This window comes from Sceloporus undulatus, chromosome 4 (assembly GCF_019175285.1).
Source record: "Sceloporus undulatus isolate JIND9_A2432 ecotype Alabama chromosome 4, SceUnd_v1.1, whole genome shotgun sequence".
NCBI classification, from domain to species: domain Eukaryota; kingdom Metazoa; phylum Chordata; class Lepidosauria; order Squamata; family Phrynosomatidae; genus Sceloporus; species Sceloporus undulatus.
Window position 1 is genome coordinate 72,274,447 of NC_056525.1, and position 22,419 is coordinate 72,296,865.

At 44.2% G+C, this 22,419-nt stretch overlaps 1 protein-coding gene across 13 annotated transcripts in view; it reads left to right on the forward strand.

The window, feature by feature from the left end:
- The window catches only part of PTPRF (protein tyrosine phosphatase receptor type F), a 581,399-nt gene that overhangs the window by 494,246 nt on the left and 64,734 nt on the right, over positions 1-22,419 (forward strand). For 5 of the 13 annotated variants that reach the window (XM_042463894.1, XM_042463898.1, XM_042463896.1 and 2 more), the window contains 3 exons: positions 1,621-1,926; positions 5,179-5,372; positions 22,068-22,094. In XM_042463894.1, the coding sequence (XP_042319828.1) occupies positions 1,621-1,926; positions 5,179-5,372; positions 22,068-22,094 (527 nt within the window). The remainder of the gene's footprint in view (positions 1-1,620; positions 1,927-5,178; positions 5,373-22,067; positions 22,095-22,419) is intronic. The other 8 variants (XM_042463897.1, XM_042463900.1, XM_042463901.1 and 5 more) reach the window with 3 other exon arrangements.

Here is a 22,419-nt window from a genome sequence, read left to right on the forward strand (position 1 = left end):
TGGAATTGTGCAAGTGTGACTCTTACCCAGCCATCAGAAAGCATCAAAAATGCCCATCTCTTACTTGTTGCTCTAGTAATGATATTTGCTAATAATTCTCTTTTCAGTTCTCCTTCCACTTCCTATGAGCTTGGTCAAACAGGAATTAATTAACAAACTTGTCTTAATGAGGCCTTCTCTCCAAAATTTCTGCTTAACAGAACTGAAGGAAAGGATTGCTTAAAATTAAGTTACCTTCTTATTATGCAATCATCCAAATTCATTATCTGTTTGTGGCAATCGCTATCTCTTTCATGGGCTAGACCTCTGTTCACTTTAGCTTCTTTACTGTTCACATCTCTTGTTCATCTTAGCAGTGTTGCTTACGAGTCCTTTAATTGTTTAAAAACTGTTTCAGTTATAGTACAGAACAAAAGGATCAACAATTAGAGAGTCTCACAACAAATGGAAAATCTCACAAATCAAAACTATCTTGCATCCGTATCATACAAAAAAAAGGATCATAATTACAGTGGGCAAGATGCACTTTTATTTTTACTTTGACACCAACATAGTTTCCTTCCTGATCTTTAAAACATTCCTTAGCGGAAAATTTGTTTTAAATATAAAGCGCAATCCCGCTTTTATTTTTTTCATTATTCGAACTGAACATTTGCCCCAGCTTCCAATTCTTTATATATCTTGAGTTGAAGATAAACAAAATTCTATATAATTGGAGATTCTCATCTTAGGATGTTTATAGACACACAGACACACACATTCCCTTTTACAAGCATATATTTCTCCTCTGGCATCTCTAGTTGTATCTTCTGCTGTGCAGGTAAGTAAGGTTAAGGTAATGATTGCAATCCTACATGCCATAGATGAGTACTATGGAAGAGGTTCCCAACCAAGTATGTTTCATCAAATGCTTATCTTGTTTCCCATTTGGGGTTTTCTGTTTGAAGGTTACATCTGGGTTTTTTTCCTATTAAAAAACAGAAACCCTCCATCACTTAATTTAGTGGCCCAGCCCTCTCATTTTGCTATACTTTCAGATCACCTATGATTATTTTCTGAAACTCCTAAAAGTGCTGTACATTTTTGTCTTATATTGCCTATATGTCAGTTACTCCTTGCATTCTCTAGCTATCAAGTGCAATAGATATATTCTTCAAAATGCTTGCTACTTGTTTGTGCCCTGACTGTTCTCTGAAGCCTTCCTTCAATAGAGCATCATTGAATTATCTAAAAAGCAATGGAACATTATTCTTACTTCCTTCTTAGTTTCTTCCATTTTCAGTTCTCAGATTCTTCCTTGTCCCTTTCTGATTCTCCTATTTTCTCTTAATACTTATCCTATTACTATCTCATCTCTTTCTGTCTTGTGCTTTTCAGTTCCTTCTTCTCTTAGGGGCACTTTTATGCTAAACTAAATACTACTATTATTGTAGATCCTTTATATAAATTGAACTGTCTCTCAAAAGAGACCTAATTCCATATTTCCCTAAATGAAAGATGAACAGATTTGCTCTGTGTCAGGAGAAAATCTGTTGGCTGGATAAGAGCTCCATGTAGATTGTGCTTCTTGCCCAACCATTTCCCCTCATCTCCCCACTTCCTTCATTTATTTATCCCTAGCCCCTTCTGCCCCACCCCAAGAGGTCGTATGTGTAAGCACCAGCTCCACCGCCATCCGGGTAAGTTGGGTACCACCACCGGCTCAGAGCCGCAATGGAGTCATCACACAGTATTCCATCGCATACCAGGCAGTGGAAGGAGAGGACATCACCAAGCATGTGGTTGAGGGCATTGGACATGAGCATTCCAGCTGGGAGATCAGCGACTTGGAGAAATGGACCGAGTATAAAGTGTGGGTGAGGGCTCACACAGATGTGGGTCCTGGGCCAGAGAGCATCCCTGTCTGGGTTCGCACTGACGAAGATGGTAGGTTCCTAACTCATGGCTGAAGGTAACAAAGACTATATTTGTTCTGCCAATGATATAGTGTTTGCACTGCTGTTGGAGTTTTCCCCCTGCTCTCAGAACAGCTTACCTAGAATATTCCTCCAAGCCACCCACACATAAAAACACAAATGTACACAACTTTAAAAGCAAATAATGCAGCTTTTTTGTTTAGGTTCTTTAGAATTTGTTTTGACTCTTTAGTACAGTCAAAAAGAAAGAAGAGGTCTCTGGCATATGGAGTGCATAAGTCTGAAATTATGATTCCCATTCCTGGTGGGTAGAACAGCTGCTACCTCTGCATATCTGTTTCTGTTCTATGCCATGTGGGCAAAATGCCTCTCTTGTCAGAGACATTCTGAAGCAAGATATGCCATTATATTAACTATCCTGTCAGTTATGTCATCTCATTTAAAGTCTCTTCTTCGGAAAGTGCTACTGCCCATGGTGACAGAAGGTACTTTCCAGGCTGCATCCTGACCTTGAAGGCCAAAGAGAGCCTAAACAAAGCATGTGGGGAGAAAACTACTCTCAAAGTGATAGGCATTTTTCAGCTTTAGCACCCATGCTGTAGTGTCTTTTGCATCACTGCAGTCCTGGGAAGTGGTACATAACAATTTTCATTGACTACTTCCTGGGTTTTCTGGTGCATCTATATGTCCTGCTGCCTGAATTGTTTGCATCAGTTCTCATTTAGCAAAGTTGTAACCAGAGGGAATGTGGTACCCCAGAAATGTCACAGCAAGCTCTCTGTGTTAGTTTGAGGGCCGCATTATTGGTCGTTGCAGCTAAGCTCTGTCATGAGTGGTTTTGGAACCTTCTGATGCACTGTTATTGTTGTTGTTTTTTTTCATTTAAAAAAGCATAAGAAATGGGTAAAATGCTTTTTGCAACTTAGAATATTATCCCTAGCTAATGCATCCTCCTTATAATGTAAATTACCTCTACTGACCCAACAGAACTTGGTCCCTAGGCAGCTGCTCTTAGCATAAGGCTCTGCCCACTAATGTCAGCTATAGGTAAGCCTTATCACGACAGAAATGTCACAAGCATTGTCGCAGCCACATCTAACACTGGGGAGAAGGGAAGATGTTAACCAGTTACCACACAGCTGTCAAGTCTGCTTTCCATTCACTTTTGGGAAAGAATGAAAAACCAACCAATCAGGAAAGACACCCTATTTCCAAGATTGTGCAGCAAATTGGATTAAGGTCCACAAACCTTTTCTAATTACTCATCTGCCCCATCTCCTCCCCCTACTAATGTATGTATCTTTCCCCTCTGCACTCTTCTTCAAGCAATTATCCACAATTAAGAGTGAGATCTGTGGAAAATAACCAGTTGCCTGAGGCTACACAAATGCCTGCCTGCCTGCTGTGTGTCTGTGTAGAACAGTCCTTGCAGATTCCACCCAGTTCTCTGTCCCTAATTAACCTCATGCTGCACTAGCAACTCAAGAAGCGCAGTATGATGTTTGGGCACCATGGATTTGTCCTGCAATACCAGGATAGTGCTCTGTGCTTTGAAGCTGAGGCTGAGTAGCTGTATGGCAAGGGTATTCTCTGGAAGAGAACACGGTTTCAGCCCCTCATAGGCATAACATTAGCATTTTTGTCACAGTCAGTATAAGAATCCAAAGTAGTAAGTATGTAACTTTTCCAAATGGTAGATTAGCTCTAAACTGTCCTGTGAGCATGTTTCTTCTTGCAAAGAAACTGAAAAATTTTAGGCAACTGCCGTTTTTCACTTCACCAGCAAAAAACACTCTGCAAATTGCATGCACAACCAAGAACTACATTCTCCAAAGCTGTCTGCCTACCTGCAAGCCTCTTGTGTTAGACAAAGGACCATCCAAATTTAGAGCAATCAGATTATAAACTGATTCTCTCTTAATCAGTCGGCTAATATAATATACTCATTCATTGAAGTTTGTGTATTGTAGAGGTGAAAGTACTTTAAGCTTCTTTGCATCCTCTTGTGTGAGTACTTGAATAACAAGACTGCCTAGACTAGCAGAATGTGCCATTCACTTCTCTGTTAATCTTTGGTAACTCACTCATGGTATCACACACACACCATTTACCTCCTCCCATAAAGCACCATCCAGAATCCTTAGTAATGTTTTTTGTACCAATGTCACACATAAATCATAATTCTCATATATCAATGAAGCTAATAATAATAGTTGTGGCATAAACAATTTACAAAATTAAAATTATACCTTTAAATTACAATAGCGTGCACACAGCGTAAATATATTTACATATGCACAGTTTCATATGGCTAAAGTGAAATTTTGGTAAAATTTTATTTTTAAAAGAAAAATTTAAAAGAATAAAAATTTTATTTTAAAAAATTAATTTTTTCTAAATTCTGAGATTTTAAATTTAATTTTTTAAAAAAAATCAGAGGCTTCTCCTTTCTCCTCTTACTGAGCCATTCCCCACTCACCCCATCTCTTACAGGATTTTAAACAGAAACAGGCAAATGCCACAGCCCATTTCTGCCTAAAGGCAGATGTTTGTGGAGCAATGGTGTCATCCTTGCTTAGGGTGTCACCTGGTGTGGTCCACACTTCCCGCAACACCCCCCCCCCAGTGACGACGCCACTGATCTTTGAAAACTAAGGCTCGGTACACACCAGCCAAAAGCGACTTGCCCCGCCGATACTAGAGTTCGGGAGCGCACAGCAACCCCACACTCCCAAACCCTAGTATTTACGGACGCCGGCATCATGGTGGCCTCCCCTCCATATCGGGGCCGCCATGATGCTGCCACTGTACAATGACCAGAAGTTGCTATCAGGAATTGGCATCATGGCAGTGCCCCTTCCTTCTTCCGGGATCGCAAAAAAGAAGCCGCTCTAGGCAGGTCTTTTTTTGCAGTGTGTCTGTGCTGCAGCATGGGCATGCTGCAGCATGGGCATGCTGCAGCACAGACGTGGGGCAAAGATGGGCGGCATGGAGCTGTCCATCTGTACTGCCCCTAAGTTCCATGTGTTGACATGATAAAGCACAGATACATACATTTGCACACACCAGTTTTCCCATACACCCATGTGTGCATATGTATTTTCTCATTTTACACAATTTTTAAAAAATCTTTCTAGAAAAATGAGTTTGAGAATAAGAAAAATGAATTGAGGATTGAGATGGAGACTCAGTTTATGCCACAGGGTTCTGCAGTTTTAATAGGATGTTTGTCTCTGACTAAGTTTCCCCATCTGCATTTCAGTGCCTGGTGCTCCACCGCGGAAAGTAGAAGTTGAGTCAATGAACTCAACAGCCATTCGTGTCTCCTGGAAGTCACCCATCTCCAACAAGCAACATGGCCAAATCCGAGGCTACCAAGTCACATATGTGAAGATGGAGAACAGTGAGCCAGTTGGACCACATCTCATTAAAGATGTTGTGGTAGCAGAATCCCAGGTATAGCCTGATGTGGATGGAGATATAGATACAGATGAATGCAGGCTCATGCAGAAGATCGTAGGTGTTAGGACCTTTTTCAGTTTACAGGGCTGGATAAAAGTCTGCGTTAGAGGTGTGGAACTTGTAGTGTTCCAGAAGCTGTTGGACTCCTGCTCTAATCAGCTTTAGTCAGTATAGCCATGGGTTAGGGATGAGGAGAGTTGTACTCCAGCAACATTGGGAAGGAACAATTTCCTCATCCCTCATCTAAACAAATTGTTTGAGCTGTCATGAGAAAATAGAATGTCGCTCATAACAGCTTCTAACTGAGGGCTACCGGTACATACTCAGGTATCAACTAATTAGAAAGAGAAAGTTGTTGGAGGAATTTTACTGGAAATACAGCAATTTGGGTCTTTGCTGTCAACCATTATCTAGAAGATCTTGACTAAGAAAAATGTGTAGTAATTGTTGCTGTTTCTGCCAAAACCACTAGAAATGGGCCAAATAATTTTTTAGAGTTGCTTACTGATATTTAAAATTAAATAATTTTCTAAAGAATTTGTGATATTACAGAAGCCTACTGGAAATTAACTAAGTATATTATTTATGGGTTCTCCTTTTCCCAAAAGGTGTTGACACGAATCTGGGTTTTTTGCTATACAGAATGAGTGATTTACCAAATCAGAGGGCTTGAAAAGGAGCAGGCAAGGGATGGGCTGGACTGAACTGATCAGCTGAGGCCTGAATTATCCAGCATATAAAAAAAAAAGCATTCCATAAGATCTCTTTGGAATTCATTGGTACTCTGAACTTACCAGTGTTTTCCCTGTACATGTAACTTTTACTGAAATCAAAAAGAAAACAACAGGCCAGGAATTACGTCCAGACTGTCAGCTGAAATTTCTCTGTCTGCCAAGACAAAACATGTCTCTGCAAGGAGCCTCATGCTTTCCGGGTGCAGTACAAAGTCTTGGTCATCACCTTTAAAGCCATACATGGCTTGGCTCCAACTTATTTAAGGAATTGCCTACTTCCATATAATCTGTCCTGTACACTTAGGTTCTCTGGGAAGAATTTATTGCAGCCTTTAAAGACCAGATTAACTGCAATCTCCCAGAGGGCTTTTTCTGCAACCGTTCCCAGCCTGTGGAATGGCCTGCCGGACGAGATCTGCCAAATTACCAACTTAGAGAGCTTTAAGAAAGCTGTCAGGACAGATCTCTTCCGGCAGGCCTTTCCGGAATGAAGTACTTGGCCATACAGCGACCACTTCCATATACCATAGACTCATTGTGGTTCCACCCATTGTTAATGTGTTTTTAATTGTTTATCCATGTAATTTTTAATCTTAACTAGTTTAATTCTTTTTAAGGGGGTATTATGTATATATTGTTATATGTTTTTAATATGCTGTACGCCGCTTTGATTGTTTTCACAAAAAGCGGGATATAAATAAAAGTTTGTTTTATTTATTCATGCTAAAAAGATGTGCAGCTCCTGGGACTTCTACAGTTTCAGGGTAGGGGTGATCAGTGGTGAAAGAGAGAGCTTGAATGGCACCCAATAGGATTACTGGAGAGCTGCATTGACTAATTGATCTGTCTCTTGAATGCAGCACTTGAATTATTTATATCTTTCTCAGCAGGGAGCAAAGCACAGCAAAAAAATAAAATACCCTCCTCCCCATACTTTGGAAGATAAGGTCCAGTTCTAAAGAACCAAGGGAAGAAATAATGTGACACAAAGGATTCCTATGCTAGAAATAGACTGCCAGGTTTGCATTATCATAGCTGCTATGAATGTTTTGGTGAGAAAACATTTTCTCACTTCCAGTATAACCTCCCCATTCCCTACTTATATCTCAGAGTTTGGAAATGTTACTTTTTTAAAAAAAAAAAATACTACAGTTCCCAGAATCAACCAGTTCTGGGGGGTTGTAATCCTTGTTAAGGTCTGCTATGACTGCAGTGCTAAAAATAGAAAAAATGTTGTTGTTGTTGTGGTGTGCCTTCAAGTTGTTTTCGACTTATGGCGATGCTAAGGTGGTAAAGCTGTCGTGACAGGCATGTTTCTTCCGAGTGTCATTGCCGTCCTCTGAGGCTGAGAGTGTGTAACATGCCACGGTCACCCAGTGGGTTTTCATGGCTGAGCCAGGATTTGAATCTAGGTCTTCAGAGTTCTAGTTCAGTGCTTAAACCACTATGCCATGCTGGCTCTCATAATACATAAGCATAATTTCCCTGCAACCTACACACATTTCAGTGCACAGGTTTTAAGCCCCCCTCCCAAGCCACTCCAGACTCTTTTTTCCCCACCAGTATTGCAAGCAGGAAAACTCTGGCTACATGACCACGGTGCAAATATATTAAAATCTCCTCCAATCACTACAGCAACAATGATCAAGATTGCGTGTCTCCTACTTGCTACTAGTGGCAGGGAACAGCAACCTCAGCTGCATCACGATCACAGCTAAAGGGGGGTATTAAGGCCTCTCCCCCCTCAGGACGGCTAGTGGTATCTCCTGAACAATAATGATTTTCTCTGGCACCCAGTTTGATGACTGATTGGCTAGCATGCTAGGGAAAACAAGTGAGGCTTTGCAAGCTGTTCAGGAAGCATCCAAAGGCCATAAGCAAGGAATGGGCCATCTGTGGAATTAGACTTATGCAAGGGTTTTTAGTTTCCTAAAGCTGACTGATGTTGGCCTCCATCCACAATTCTTCTCTCATTTCCTGATGGGATGTTGTCTGTTCTCCTAATTGCAACTCTTTGTTAAGCTGATTCTGCATTCCTAAGAAAACGTATTGGAAATCAGGTTTTGCACTTTGTTGGTATATATTACTGTATGTTTTATTTGCCTTTCTGTTCCCTTTCTCCTCACCTCCCCAGTACCTATTGCTTGAGAATAATAGGTGGGAAAGAAAGATATTTTATTATTTGTGGTCTCTGCGAATCATACAAATGGGTTTCAACTGCGCCTGCACAGTGCGGTTCGGAAATCTGAGCACTGGGCAAAGTTAACTTTTGCAACATATAGAAACTTTTTTGGCGGTAACTCCGCCCACCCGTTATAAGGCCCGGCCTTCCCGCTCTTTCCCCAGTTCCTTTTTTTCCGCCTCGCGTAGCTCTTCAGGGAACTTTGCTCGCTTTTGCTTGCAATCGGAATCACTTTCACTTTTGACCTCGGACCGTCTCTTGACATTCTTTGTCTCCCGCCCCTGGTAACTTGAAACTCTTGACTGTTGACCTAGTTTCTGGACTTTCCCTTTCATCTTGACGACTCGGAAAATGCCTGCACAATTTAAGAAGTGTGATGTCTGCAGGGGCAAGTGCCCATCCAGGACCCGCACTCCCTCCTGCCTCCTCGCTTGTGGCAAGGACCATGATACGAAGGCTTGCCCGCTCTGCAAGTCTCTCATCCCAGGCTCGCAAGAACCGGAGTCCCAGCTGACTTTGGCCATCGCTCTGGGCAAGGTTCAGGATGGAGGGCCCCCGTCCATCATTGGCTCCTTCGGCCCACCCGCTGCCTCATCTGCCCGGGGCGAGTATGTCCAGCGTGGTGTCTGTCCCGCCGATGGCAGGATCGTCCACCACCACCGATGTGGCCGTGGTTCGCACAAACCCAGTGCCCCGACAAGCCCTCCAAGCGCCCCCACAAGCAGTTGGGGACGTGAGGGTACCGAGCCCAGGGCGAAATCCGGGAGGAAGCCGTCCCCGGAGGGCTCACGCGGGAGGTGGAGGTCTCGTCAGTCCGACTGCCATCCTCCAAGGCGGCGTTGAAGGCATCCTCGACACACCTCCAAGCTGCCCGAGACGGGGGCATACTCTTCGGGAAGGCTGCACTGTGGAAAAGGCGAAGACCATCTAAGCCTCAATCCACGGGAGCCGTTTGCCCTGCTGGACCTGCCGGACAACCCTTTCTTCCCCCCCCCAAGGATCGGCCGAGACGCCACTGTCGTCTAAAAAGAGGCATCACAAGGAGGCAGCTGAAGGCTCCGCACCAAAGAGGTCCGTCCACAAGGACCACACCGGGTCGGAGGTCTTCCTCAAGGGGAAAGGAGGCGCTTCCCACAAGCAACGCCCCCGTTGAAGAAGGGCCAACACCAGCCTCTTCGCGCCCTGATGTCCTCCGCCTCACATGCGGCCGCTCTCCTGGACACACCACTGCCGTCGACCGTCGACTTGCCCGCGCCGATGCGGAAGCAGCTGACCTCCCTCGGAGAGTGTCACCTCCCTCCTTCAATCCATTCGGAGGTCGACGAACTGATGGAGAGGGACACTGACATGTTTTTTGACGCCGAATCCGGGAGATACTACATGTCAGTGCTGTGGGAGACCGCCTTCAGGGAGTTCACCCGCTCAACCGCGCCCAGTGGCCCCCCAAGATGATGAGCCTGCTCCTCCCATGCGACGGCCTCAGCCCTGCACCGCGCCGCTCCCCGACGGAGCCATCGGCCCTGCAGATCCCGGCGCGTCCAACAACTCGAGTCAAGGTCCCCAGACATCCCGACTCCGAGGAAGAGCCCTTGCTACCGTCGGGGGAGCCTTCGGACAACAAGACACCTCCGTCCAGGCGTCTCCGCAGCGGATGCACCACCCGGAGCCTTCCTCCCCGACAGATGATTTGCGCGCGTTTAACGAGCACATCATTAAGATGGCAAGGGCCTGGACATTGAGCTGTCCTACCCGAGGAGGAGGCTCGGGATCCATGGAACATCAGGTGCATGGCGGGTGCCCCCGCCTCCTCCATCCCGCTGCTGCCGTCCTCGAGTCCATTGGGATAGCGCCAGCTTCCCTCGTTGAATCATCCAGGAAGATCGAGTCCCTCTACCGGATCTCCCTGTTGAGTTGCTCTTGGTTGGCAGAACACCCCAAGCAGAACTCGGGCGATCGTTAGAGGGGGCTCAGCAGGGCTTCGTCCCACAACAGGCAACTTCCCCAGTCGACCAGGAAGTGAAAGAAGGTGATGGTCTGGCAAGAAGGCCTACTCGGCGGTGGCCTCCCAGTGAAGGCCATCAACTATAACGCCTGCATGGTGGGCGTGATCAGACCCTCAGGGAGGGGATCTCGCCATCGTCCCGGATGTCCCAGACGAAAACCAGCGACGCCTGGTAGAGATCCGTGATAAGGCCCATTCGATCGGAGCTGGCTCATCACCGCCTCCAGAAACATGGCCGACTGTGCGGGTCGGGGGATGTCGGCTTCGTTGGCTCTGCACCGGCATGCGTGGCTGAGGGGTTGGAACCCTCAATGCCAGCGTCAAGTCAGCCATAGAGGACATGGTAGCGGCTCTTCCACGCGAGACCGACGAGCCTACCCTGAACCGAAAGTTCAGAATGAAAGGAGGCGGCGAAGAAGCACGGGATGTCATCGGCTCCCATCTCGCCCTTCAGAAAGAGGCAATGGCCCGTGGCAGCCGCAAGGTCAGTCCAGGGGACCTTCCAACAAGCAGGCAACTCAACAGCAGGGCTCCCAGAGACGCTGGTACCCCTTCAGTCCTCCTCCTCCTCTGGGCCGTCGCAACTTTCCTTCCGGTACCGAAAGTCAGGCAGGATACCGACCAGGGGAAGAAGAGAGCCTGAAGGGTTTTGCAGCGCGCTTTCTCTCTTCATCTTTTTTCTTTTGGACATTGTGAAGGCCCTTTGTCACCACCTGGGCCTCCATTTACAAACGGACTCGTGGGTCCTCAACATCGTCCGTAGGGGTTATGCCCTCGAATTCAAGAGCTCCAACCACCGAGCCTTCATGTCCACTCACCCTCGGACACCCTTCTCGTGAGAAGTGCTGGACAAGGGGGCAATTCCCCTTTATCGCCCGAAAAATGCTCCAGGGCTTTTTTCTCAGGTACTTCACGGTACCGAAGGCGGATGGGGCATCAGACCCATCTTGGACTTGAGGGAGTGTGAACTTTTTCCTTGAATACCGCGGTTCTGGATGGTAACCTTGGCTTCTATTTTTGCCGCTTCTCACCAGGGCCTGTGGTGCGCGACGGTCGACCTGAGAAGGATGCCTACTTCCACATCGGAATTCGGGATTCCACCAAGATTCCTCGCCTTCCCCGTCGGCTCCACCGCGTACCACTACAACGTGCTCCCCTTTGGCCTTGCAACGGCTTTGAGGGTCTTCACGAATTGCATGGCAACAGTGGGTGGCATACCTTCATCAGAAGGGCTACAGAGTCTTCCCGTACCTGGACGACTGGTTTTTTGCTGCCGACTCACAGCAGGAGCTCCGAGAGGCAGTCTCATTCGCCTTGCAACTTTTGGACTCCCTCGGACTGGTCGTCAACGAAGAGAAGTCCCACTTCACTCCGACTAGACAGGCCAAGTTCATCGGAGCCATCCTCAACTCCGAAAGATGCTCCCTTTCTCCCTCCAGACCGTTTCCAGGCGTTGGTGGCATCGCTGAGGCCTTGCATCTCTCACAGAAGGGTGAGGGCCAGGGACGTTCCAAGTAGCTCTGGCACATGGTGTCAACGACGTTCGTGACACCGTGGGCACGGCTTTCGCCTCCGACCACTGCAGTCCTGGGTTCCTCTCAGTCTTCTCTCCGATGGAGGACCCTCCGTCCAAGTGGCTCACGGTACCGAGGACCGGTGGCCGCTTCACTGAGATGGGTGGCTGGACTGCCGCAACGTCTGCATCGGGATGCCCTTCATCAACCTCGGCCTCAATTGACTTTGACAACCGATGCTTCCCTGGAAGGCTGGGGCACCCACCTGCTCAACCTGGTTGTCAAGGACAAGTGGTCGACCCAGGACAAGCATTTCCACATCAATGCTTGGAGATGCTTCGAAGTCAAAAAGGCTTTGAGAGCATTCGAATTCGCTGGTCGCAGGCAAGGTTGTCCTCCTGAGGACGGACAACACCACCGTGATGTATGTACATCAACAAACATGGGAGGCACCAGATCCAAGACTCTGCTCGAGATCACTCTCCGCATTTGGGACTGGTGCGTCCAGAGACAGGTGCTCCTCCAGACGATTCACCTTCCAGGAGAGGACAACAAGTTGGTGGACCGCTTAAACAGATCCCCTTTGGTGTGCCACGAGTGGAGGCTCCATCCGGAGACGGTCAGCGACCTGTTTGATCGGTGGGGAACCCCCCCAGGTCAACCTCTTCGCGGCCGAATGGAACAGCCACTGTCCCCAGTTCTGTTCCAGGAGGCGAATGGACGGATCCCTCAGAGACACGTTCACCTTCCTTTGGACAGGAGAGCTGCTCTACGCCTTCCCTCCGTTCCCTCTCGTCATCAGGGTGGTGTCCAAGATGACAACAGACCGTTCGGATGCGATCCTAATCACTCCGTGGTGGCCAAGACAGCCCTGGTTCGCATCCCTTCTCCACCTCTCCAAGAGATGCTTCCTCCGCCTCGACTTCCGTCCGGTCCTGCTGTCGATCCAGGATGGCCAGATTCTGCACCCGGACATCGAGAGCCTGCCACTTGTGGCCTGGAGAATCCAGCCCTAGCCTCACTACCGGACGCGGTGAGGATGGTGATCCTGGCTGCGCAGAAGCCATCCACCCAGCGGTCCTATGCCCTGAAGTGGAGGAGTTTTAGCCTCTTCCTTGAGCGAAAGGGCTTGTCTCCTGCTCAAGTTTCCACTCCAGTGGTGCTGGAGTTTTTGAAGGTTGTGTCTGCTTTCCACATGTGCCAGGACATTGTGTTGCCTACCCTCGCTTCCAATCCGACTTCGGATGTGGAGCGAAGCCTGCACTCTCTTGATGTCAGGAGAGCGCTGGCATTTTACCTGGACAGAACTGCTGCCTCCAGTCGGTCCGAGAGACTTTTCCAATGCTACTCGAAACCGAAGAAGGGGTTGCCTGTGTCTGCACAGAGGTTTTCCAAATGGGTGGCTGGTACCATCCACCTTTGCTATGAACTGTTGGGCAAACCTCTCCCTGGCAGGGTTCGGTCCCACTCCACAAGAGCGGTGTCAGCATCCTCTGCATTCCTGTTGGGTATTCCCTTGGAGGATGTCTGTAAGGCTGCTGTCTGGTCCCAGCCATTGACCTTTATAAAGCACTATAGGCTGGACACCAGAGCCATCCGAGACACAGCTTTCGGGAGGGCTGTGTTGGTTTCGAGATTGCATTAATTGCACTACTGATGGTTTGTGTTTTCAGCATTTATGTACATAATGCCACTGTTTTACATTCTGTTGAATGTTGATTTGCACAATTCCAATGGGACTGGTCTTGCATGACCTTTTATCCCCTTCTCAGGTTTTGCAGTGTTATTGCTGTGTTGAGTTTTTGTGCATGAACAAAAGACTGACTCTTTTTATGGTTCAAGGTGTTTATTGTTGCAATAAATATACCCTTGGTTTACCATAGCTTTGGTTTCAGGACACTCCCTCCGCCACTTACCTAAGCTTGTCAGTCTTAACCCATTTGTATGATTCGCAGAGACCACGAAGAAGAAGGACAGGTTGCTTACCTGTAACAGTATTTCTTCGAGTGGTCATCTGCGAATACATACAAACCCCATCCGTCCATCCCCTCAGTGTCCTGCTCTTATTGGCTCTTTCCATCGCCTGCTTGGCGGAAAAATTGCGGAACTGGGGAAAAGAGCGGGAAGGCAGGGGCCTTATAACGGGTGGGCGGAGTTACCACCAAAAAGTTTCCATATGTTGCAAAGTTAACTTTGCCCAGTGATTCCAGAAGTTTCCGAACAGCACTGTGCAGATGCAGTGAAACCCATTTGTATGTATTCACAGATGACCACTTGAAGAAATACTGTTACAGGTAAGCAACCTGTCCTTGTCATACCTATAACTTCCTGCTTTTTGGGTTAGAAGAATATAAAAGAGGGTTAAAATTGTACCATGTAACCCTCCTGCTGATTCCACTTAGTGACTGATTGCCATGTCAGAATACTTTACACTTAAATACATTTCTACCCTGTATCCTTGTCTCTAGCTGACAAATGGATGGCAAGATGGTGTCCATCCGTGTGTGTACATGGACATGCAAGCATGACTTTATCTCAGCTAGAGCTTGCCTGGCTGTATTATCTTAAAAGCAGAACAGGCATCAGAAAGAGGCACTCACACCCTATGCTGGGGCTTTTATCTTTAAACATCCTATCCCTGCTTTGTTTGTTTGTTTGCTTGTTTTCAAAGTGCTACCAGAGAGCAGGGAGAGTATCTGTGTGCCAGTCCTTCAATTTAGTAATCATTCTTTCAGTGTCTTTAGAGTTTGTAATATCCAAGTACAATGATCTCTACAGTGGCCACACTTCCTGTTCAGATGACTTTTACATTTCCTGATGTTCTGGCCCTTTCTAGAGTGCTTGGTCTTCCTCCTTTAGCATCATTCCCAGCTGCACGTATTTTCCTGGGATGTAGTACACATGGCTAGCTCCCAAAAAGTTAAACAATAAGCACACTTTTAATCTTTAAATGCTTATGAAGAACATGAAGGATTATCCACAGAGGTATCCACATCCCCGGCAGCAAAGGTAACACATCATAGTGGGCCTACCTTTCATATCAGGGAACTAGTATGAAACCAACTAGCTGTCCCCATTGATTCTTACTTTTCTTTATGTATATATTTATTTACTTTCTAATTCATTTGTCAGAACCAAGGATCCAATAAGTCATTTAATGGGCCTTTCCCATGATACCTGACCCCATAAATGTTGCCTGTAGGCTGACGGGTTTCAACCCAAAATTTCCAAGTGGGAACCAGGTGCCTTACTCTGTGCCATTATAACAAATTGAGTACAAGGAAGCTATGGTACTATCCTGCTCTCTACTGTGCTGTAGCACCATCACTGCAGATGGAGAGATAGTGCCATTACAGCTAACATCCCAGTAGGGTTTACATAATACAAAGATGTCTGCGGTGCTCCATTGGCCCTATAATTTTTCTACCTCTTTTCTTGTTCCTTAGTCTGAGTAATGCATTATCCAGGTGCAGACTAATTTGACTATACTTGCTTCTCTGCTCACCTCTAAACTACTTGTCCAGACATTGCTTCCTTCTGATTTACTTCCTGGTGCTGTGCTTATTTGATCACCCAGTTCCTATTTCTGTTCTGAAATACTTTGCAGAACTCATGCCTCAGGCCAGGTCAGCTCAGTTCATCCTTGGATTGGATTTGGTCTTTGTTCACCACGTATTGTCAAAAGAGTCATCCAGCGAAATACTCTCATTCTCTTACTGATTTAGTTTGTATGTGCTTTCAAGTCATCTGTCGACTTATGGCAACCAATGAATTTCATAGGGTTTTCTTAGGCAAGGAATATTCAGGGGTCATTTTGCCAGTTTCTTTCTCTAAAAATATAGCCTATACATAAATTCAACCTAGAAAGTGAAAAAATAGAAATAGTAAAAGAGTTCTCATATCTGGGATCAAACATTGATAGTAACAGGGACTGCAACTATGAAAGAACTAGAAAAGATCATAAAATGCAAATATATACAACTGAGCACAAAAGTTAGCCATTGTATTCCCTGGACAATTAAGAAACAAGATAGGAAGAAAATGAATTCATTTGAGATGTGTTACTGGAGAAGAACACTGAGGATTCCGTGGACAACTAAAAAGACAATTGCGCACTGCACCCCCAATCTGGCCTTTCCACGATGCAAAAAGAAGCCACAAAAAGTGGCTCCTTTTTGCGCTGTGGGCACCCTAGCCACTGTCACCACGGCTTTTCATTGCTTCTTCAGTGCAATGCATGTAAGCGCTATGCTGAAGACGCGGTGTGGTGCCACCCATGTCTGGTCAGGTGGGCAGTGTGGGGACGGAGTCAGGGCGGGTGGCGGGCAGTCACCACGCCACCCTCACACTGGCATATAACACCGGTCTGTTGAGCCCCTTGCTTTCATTAGTGAGATCCACATGAAAACTGGAGCCTGGCAGCTAGAGCTAAGAATTATTGTGCTTTCACCAGGCATATATGGGCTTCTAGCAGTAACAGTTTGTGTATGAGAAGAAAACTGTCGGAGTAAGGTCAGTCCCACTTAACCATATCACAGAACTCTCCCCAGAACTGCAAACATGGCAAGAGAGACAGTGGCTTCAGAGAGCTGTGACGAAACCTAAAATGAAATGTTACAAAGCCATGGCAGCCAACATAAATACCAGCCGCCAGCATTAGTTCTGTCTGCATCAGTTCTACAGCTCTAAAGCAGTGGCAGCACCTGAATCTTTTTTATTAAGGCCAGTGGTTTTCTAAAATCCATTCATCTTCTTCAGCCACACTAAATACTTAAGAAGCAATTGGGCTGGTTTAGCAGAGAAATGTTTTTTATCTGCAAGTGACTGTTTAATAAATTTTAACATTTAGCTGGAGCAGATTTCAGAACCATGCAAGTATAGTAGAGGTTTTTCTGATCTGAGAAGAGGTTTTAGTGTGCTGAATATGTCAGTTTAACCTATACTTTTTTAAAAAAATGGTTAAGATTGAAAATGGCTCACGGTTGTGCTGACCTCCTTCACATAGTTCTGCCCTGTTTCTTCAATAAATAATTTTGTAACTGTGGAGCTTTTCTGCGTGTTTTATTATCTTGTGCATTCACACAATAGGTTTATTTTTACATTTGCAGGTATTGGTGTAGATGGCATATTTTAATATCAATGCATATATTATATCATTGGTTTGCTGCTTCAGCCATTCCTACTGTTACTGGTACTAGTGGTAGTATAACTGCTCTCATTGTAATAATCACTCCACGTTTTGGAGAACCATATAGATTACAGGAAATACAGCAAAATGAAAAACAAAATACATTTTTAAAACTATACATAGGATGAAGAAAACAGAAGTACTAAAACATAGAAAAACGAAAGCAGCAGTCCATAAAGCCTCTGAAAGAAGCTATTTGTGTGATTGTTCATTTGTTTATTTAAAAACCACTTATGTATCATTTCTTCATTGGCTGGACTTCCCACAACAGAAGAATGTAGAACAAGATTGCAGATGACGAACACAATGCATAGGCAGGGTCATATAGAAGAGGTGACCCTTCAAATATCCTGTCTTAAACTTATTTAATTTATTTTCCTATTAATCAGCAGCATCTTTGTCTTTTCTAGAATAAGCCTCATCTTCTCAGCCTTAATTCACTTTGTAGATACAGACGTTCCTTATCTGTTTCTTTATGGTTTTGCAAGTTGTTCTAGAGTCTCATTTGATCTGGCTGTGGCCATTGGTGGTTTTTTGTTGTTGTTTTTTTGTTTGTTTGTTTGTTTTTTGTATACTTTCTATCTTGCAGATTCCTGGTTCATAGAATAAACTGCTGTCCATACAGCTTTTTCCATCCTGTCTGTTCCTTTGTGATTTCAGTCTCTTAATGCAAGTATGGCTAGTTGTATCTTTACAAACAAGCTTCTTATAGAATACCTCATTTTAGTAGAATATATCACCCTCAGTAATAGCTGTGTCACGATTAAGGGCTTTCCTAAATATGGTACCGTCTGCTATTTAGTAACTCAAGATGGTAGAGCAAAATATACAGATTTAAATTGATTTTTTAAAAACCCACATAGCTTTGAGATGTATATCCCTAGAGTCACTGTAATATCTTTTCCAAGTTTCAGGTGTTACGATTTCACAGTTACAAAATTGTAATTGACACTGTACATAATTACCTTTTATTATTATAGATGTGCTAGTACATGCTACCTAGTGGTGCCTGCTTGATTCTTCCCCCCCAGTGAATGTAGCTTCAGTAACTAGGAATTCACTAGCAAGAAATAACTCATAGTTTCTCAAGACTCCATGACAAACAAGCCACAAATTGTAAGCCAATGTCAAATCCTAGTTTCAGATTCTGACTTCTTAGGAGAACATGAAATGCAGAATCCAATTTTATGTGTAACACTGAGGGGATTTTTGCCCTCTGAATAAATGAGAATTGAGCTTGCTACTGAAGCTGTATCTACTGATGGGATTAACAAAGTAGAAGTGATCATGCAATGTGCACCAGTATCTTTGCTGCAGAATGAGAAAACAAAGTTCTCTGGAATTCTGGCTTTTCATTTTGTACAAACACAGTCCAGAAATTGGAGATCAGAAACTCCAATGTTCACTTAATAAATATTTTATTTTTATTATTATTATTATTATTATTACTATTATTAATCTGGATTGGACCCTCTTTTTCCTTCATAACATTTTGAAGGGAATACCTTTCAAAGATGGTGAGAAATCCAATACATACCGTAGTTCCAATAGTACTGGTGAAGAAGTGGCATCACTTTTACTTTATGTAGCCCCATTTTCAGATGTGAGAGAATGAATGAGAATTGGCGGATGCTGTTATATTAAAACCTTGTCCTGAAATGTCACTCTGGTGCATGGTATTAGTGGAAAATATAATTATGAAAACATTGCTTACATCCCAAGTAAGAGTCACATCCAAAAATACCACCTTACCTAGTAGAGGTTACTGAGATAATATTTGTGAAATACTTTGAGCACTTAGAAACATGTTGCATAAATATTTATGACTGTATTTATAGCATACTCTGCCAAACTCTCTGTTCATGAGAATCTCAAAGCCACTGGTAAGTGTCACAGTTCTGTTCCCCTGGCATATTACCTACATCTAAGAAGTTGAGCAACAAGTAGTTAATACCACTGTGAGACTTTAGACTAAGACAAGAAAATCAACAAGATGTACCATGCAGTTCTTGTGCAAAGGGCCATGTTTAAATGCTACCATAACTCTGAATGCTAGTGTTAATAGGATGTCTGGCTGCCCTGGCCTCTTTTTGAAATAGCTCTTAACATGGTTTATAAGGACAATTCCAGCCAGTTGTTTCAAGTGGGCAGTGGAATGAAATGCTTGGTGGAATTGTTTTGTCTCTCCATCTGTGCAACACACAACACAAAGCAGGAGGTATCAAAGTTGATTGTAGACATCAGGCAGGAGGGAGATCAGAGGTCTGTATCATACATAATAAGAGGAGTTGAAGCATAGGGTAAATGGATGTAGACAAGGGGCAGACACCCTGTACCATTCAGTCTCATGGTTCCTGCAGTCATGATAGCATGCATGAACATGGAAATAGCAGTTTTAAATTAAATTTGATAGCCAGAATATTGGGGTTTTGTTTCTTGCATTCCCTCTGAGATGCTACTGTCTGGACAGTCTGGTCATGGAGAAGAATGCAGCTTCCACTGACATCCCTGAATTGCATCTGCAGTCCCATTTCCCTTGTCATTGCCTTCCCTAAGAACTAAAGGCACCACTGTGTGTACAATGTAATGAGTATCCTCCTGTCCATATGTCATTAGATTGTAACTCTTAGCATTCCTCAGTCCTGACTAAGGTTGATGGGACTTGTGGGCTGAAAACACACCTGAAGTGGTGTACTTAGTCTTCCTGTACTATTAAATTTCACAGCAGCTACTGCACTGCAAGTGTAATTTTTTAAAAAGTGCTCTGCCCCCAAATCTGAAATTTTGCAAAGAGAAGCTGGATGATACAACTTTTATTTATTGCTCAAATCAAGCAAATATGGATCACATTGGTGTTCATGGATCTAGTTCTGATTGGAATGTGAAAGTCCTTTTTGGGCTGAGTGTCCTGACCTCTGAAATCTTTTCCTGTTTCCAGTAGTTTACCAAACACATTTCAAGTATATATTTTAAGTCATAAGAAATAAAAGTTTGTGGGTTTTTTTTTTTTTTAAGAATTAAAACTTGAGCTGGTTAGAAGTTCCTAGTACTTCATTCTGCTTGACTTTTGTCTTCTAGGGAACTGACTTCCTAGTGCCTCATTCTGTATGACTTTTGAGCTTGTAGGAAACTGAACTCCTCCAAACAGCTGGAGTTTAAGATGAAACTGATGCCCTAGTTCCTCCTTCTTTTATTAATTCCCCAAGCTCTCTTCTCCTTTCCCCATAGTTATTGGTTAAAAATTCATAGGGGATTCATTTGTTAGTTCTGTGATTTTGGAAAGAAATATTCATTAAATGCATTAAAATGTACATTGTAGTGCACATTGCTAATAATAGCTACTGTTAGGAATGGAGACAGACAACAAGAAGTGTGTTTTGTCGAGGTAGAGGTAGTTTTTAAATCAAGGCTGTGCCTGAGGGATGCTTCCAAAATGAAGAGCCGTAATAGTATCATTCAAAAGCATTGCACAGCTATTCCATCTTTTCTACTTTTACTAGTTTAATATGTGAAAATAAAAAAGACAGAAATTGTATTTGGGAAAGGCTACAAGGTGAAGATACTTGTCTGTATTATATCGGTAGCACCAATGGAATTGTGAATCAATAGATGTGGAAGCCCCACTAATTCAATACTAGACACACACTATAAATTTCATGAATGACACAGAGTGATTGCATTAAACATCTTCCTTGGAAGCACCCAAATGCAACATTTAATGTCATTTACAGGAAAGTGTGCTCTTTTGTCAGCTGTATTTATTCCCCATCCCATACCTACAAATGCAACCCACAGTCGCCTTTCCTGTTGGCAAATAGTTCAATAGCCCTGATGCTCACATGATTTGGAGAGCTTCCCCACCTAAATTTTGCCAGTCAAAAAAGCAGCCATGTCAACTGGCAGATCATCATTTACAACAGCGCAAGTAACACCAAACTGACAAGAGCCAGATAGTTCAGCTACATAAGACCATTAGGCTGCTGGAGTGGGATAGATGTGAATCCTTATGTTCCTTCTGTTAGAATGTCGGCATGTTTCTTTAGAAAGCTTAAAGGTAAATGTTGTATGCCAGAAATCTGCTTGCTATGTAGCATTATTTTAGGTAAATGCACTCTTAGCAGGAATTTCAGTAACTCTGCTAATGCGACAGACGTGGAAATTTATTACAGTGATGAGCAAGCTGTTTCTTTGGCTGGTACCCAAGGAAGTTTATCTTGCAGTAATTGCAGCTCTTACATGTTTTAACCAGGGAGAGGTACAAGAGTCTGGGAATTCTGATTAGGAAGGGTCAACTGGGAGGGTGCAGGATATTATCAGCCTGAAGTTTACATAAGTCATTTCTCCTGCTTCAGCTTGGGCCCAGCCATAGAATATAATAATACAGCGCGCCTGTGCCATATGTGGATTTGAGCTTACATGTATGGCAAGCCCGGGAGGACAAAATGGCATGTGTGGTGCAGGCGCACGCCACCATAAAAACCAATGGTATTTAAGTGTATGTGTTTTTTCCCATATGCAGGTGGAGGGGTTCCTGAATAGATCCCTTGCGTATAGGAAGGGCCCACTATATAAGTCTTCTTTCCACTAAGATCCTACTGTTTTCTATAAGAGCAGCTAGCATGTTATCTTCAGATAAGTTCATCTTCATCCATTTATTGCCAACAACAAAAGAGATTCAATATGCCCTTTCTAAAGCTGGCCTTCAGTGCTGGCCTAGGGAATTCACTATGTATAATCAATAACCTGAGCAACCTGATAGATGTTCAGTCTAATCTAGTATATGTTTACTCAGAAGAAATTTTTGCCAGTGGTACTTACTCCCATGCACATTTGCATAGCTTTATAGCCTTTGTTATTCTTCATAGTTATGGGGAAACAGCTGAAGAAAGCTTGGTAGCTAGGTATGGTATTTTGTGTGACTTTTCTAAGAGAGGCTTACAGAAGAAAGCAATACATACAGTTGGATCCAGCTAGTGACAAATCTTGTGTCTGCATGATAATCTGTAGCTTTGTTGTCATCATTCCCTTACTCTGTCTCCATTTTCTCTCCTCCTTCCTGTCCCCGTCAGTTGAGGTTTAAGGACTCTGCTGACCACGTAAGTACCATTAGTGAGTGTGTTTTCTTGGATCAGAAGGGTCTGAGGATCATCTTATGAAATCTGTATGCATAGTGCTGTCAAAACATCCCTGTCAATCCTCAAATAGTTCTCAGGAGTTGCTCTGTGGAGCTTCCACCAGCTGCAAATCCTGAGCAAATTGGCATTTAGATTGCTGCTAAATGCAGAAAAGCAATTGACATTTTCCATAATCTTTATTTCCAGCTTGTTGCGATGCAATTTCAGGCAGATGCAGGGGGAGCAGTCTGCTCTCTACAGCCCTTGGCCCAGCTCATTACATGGCAGAGTCAGATCTATAATCTTT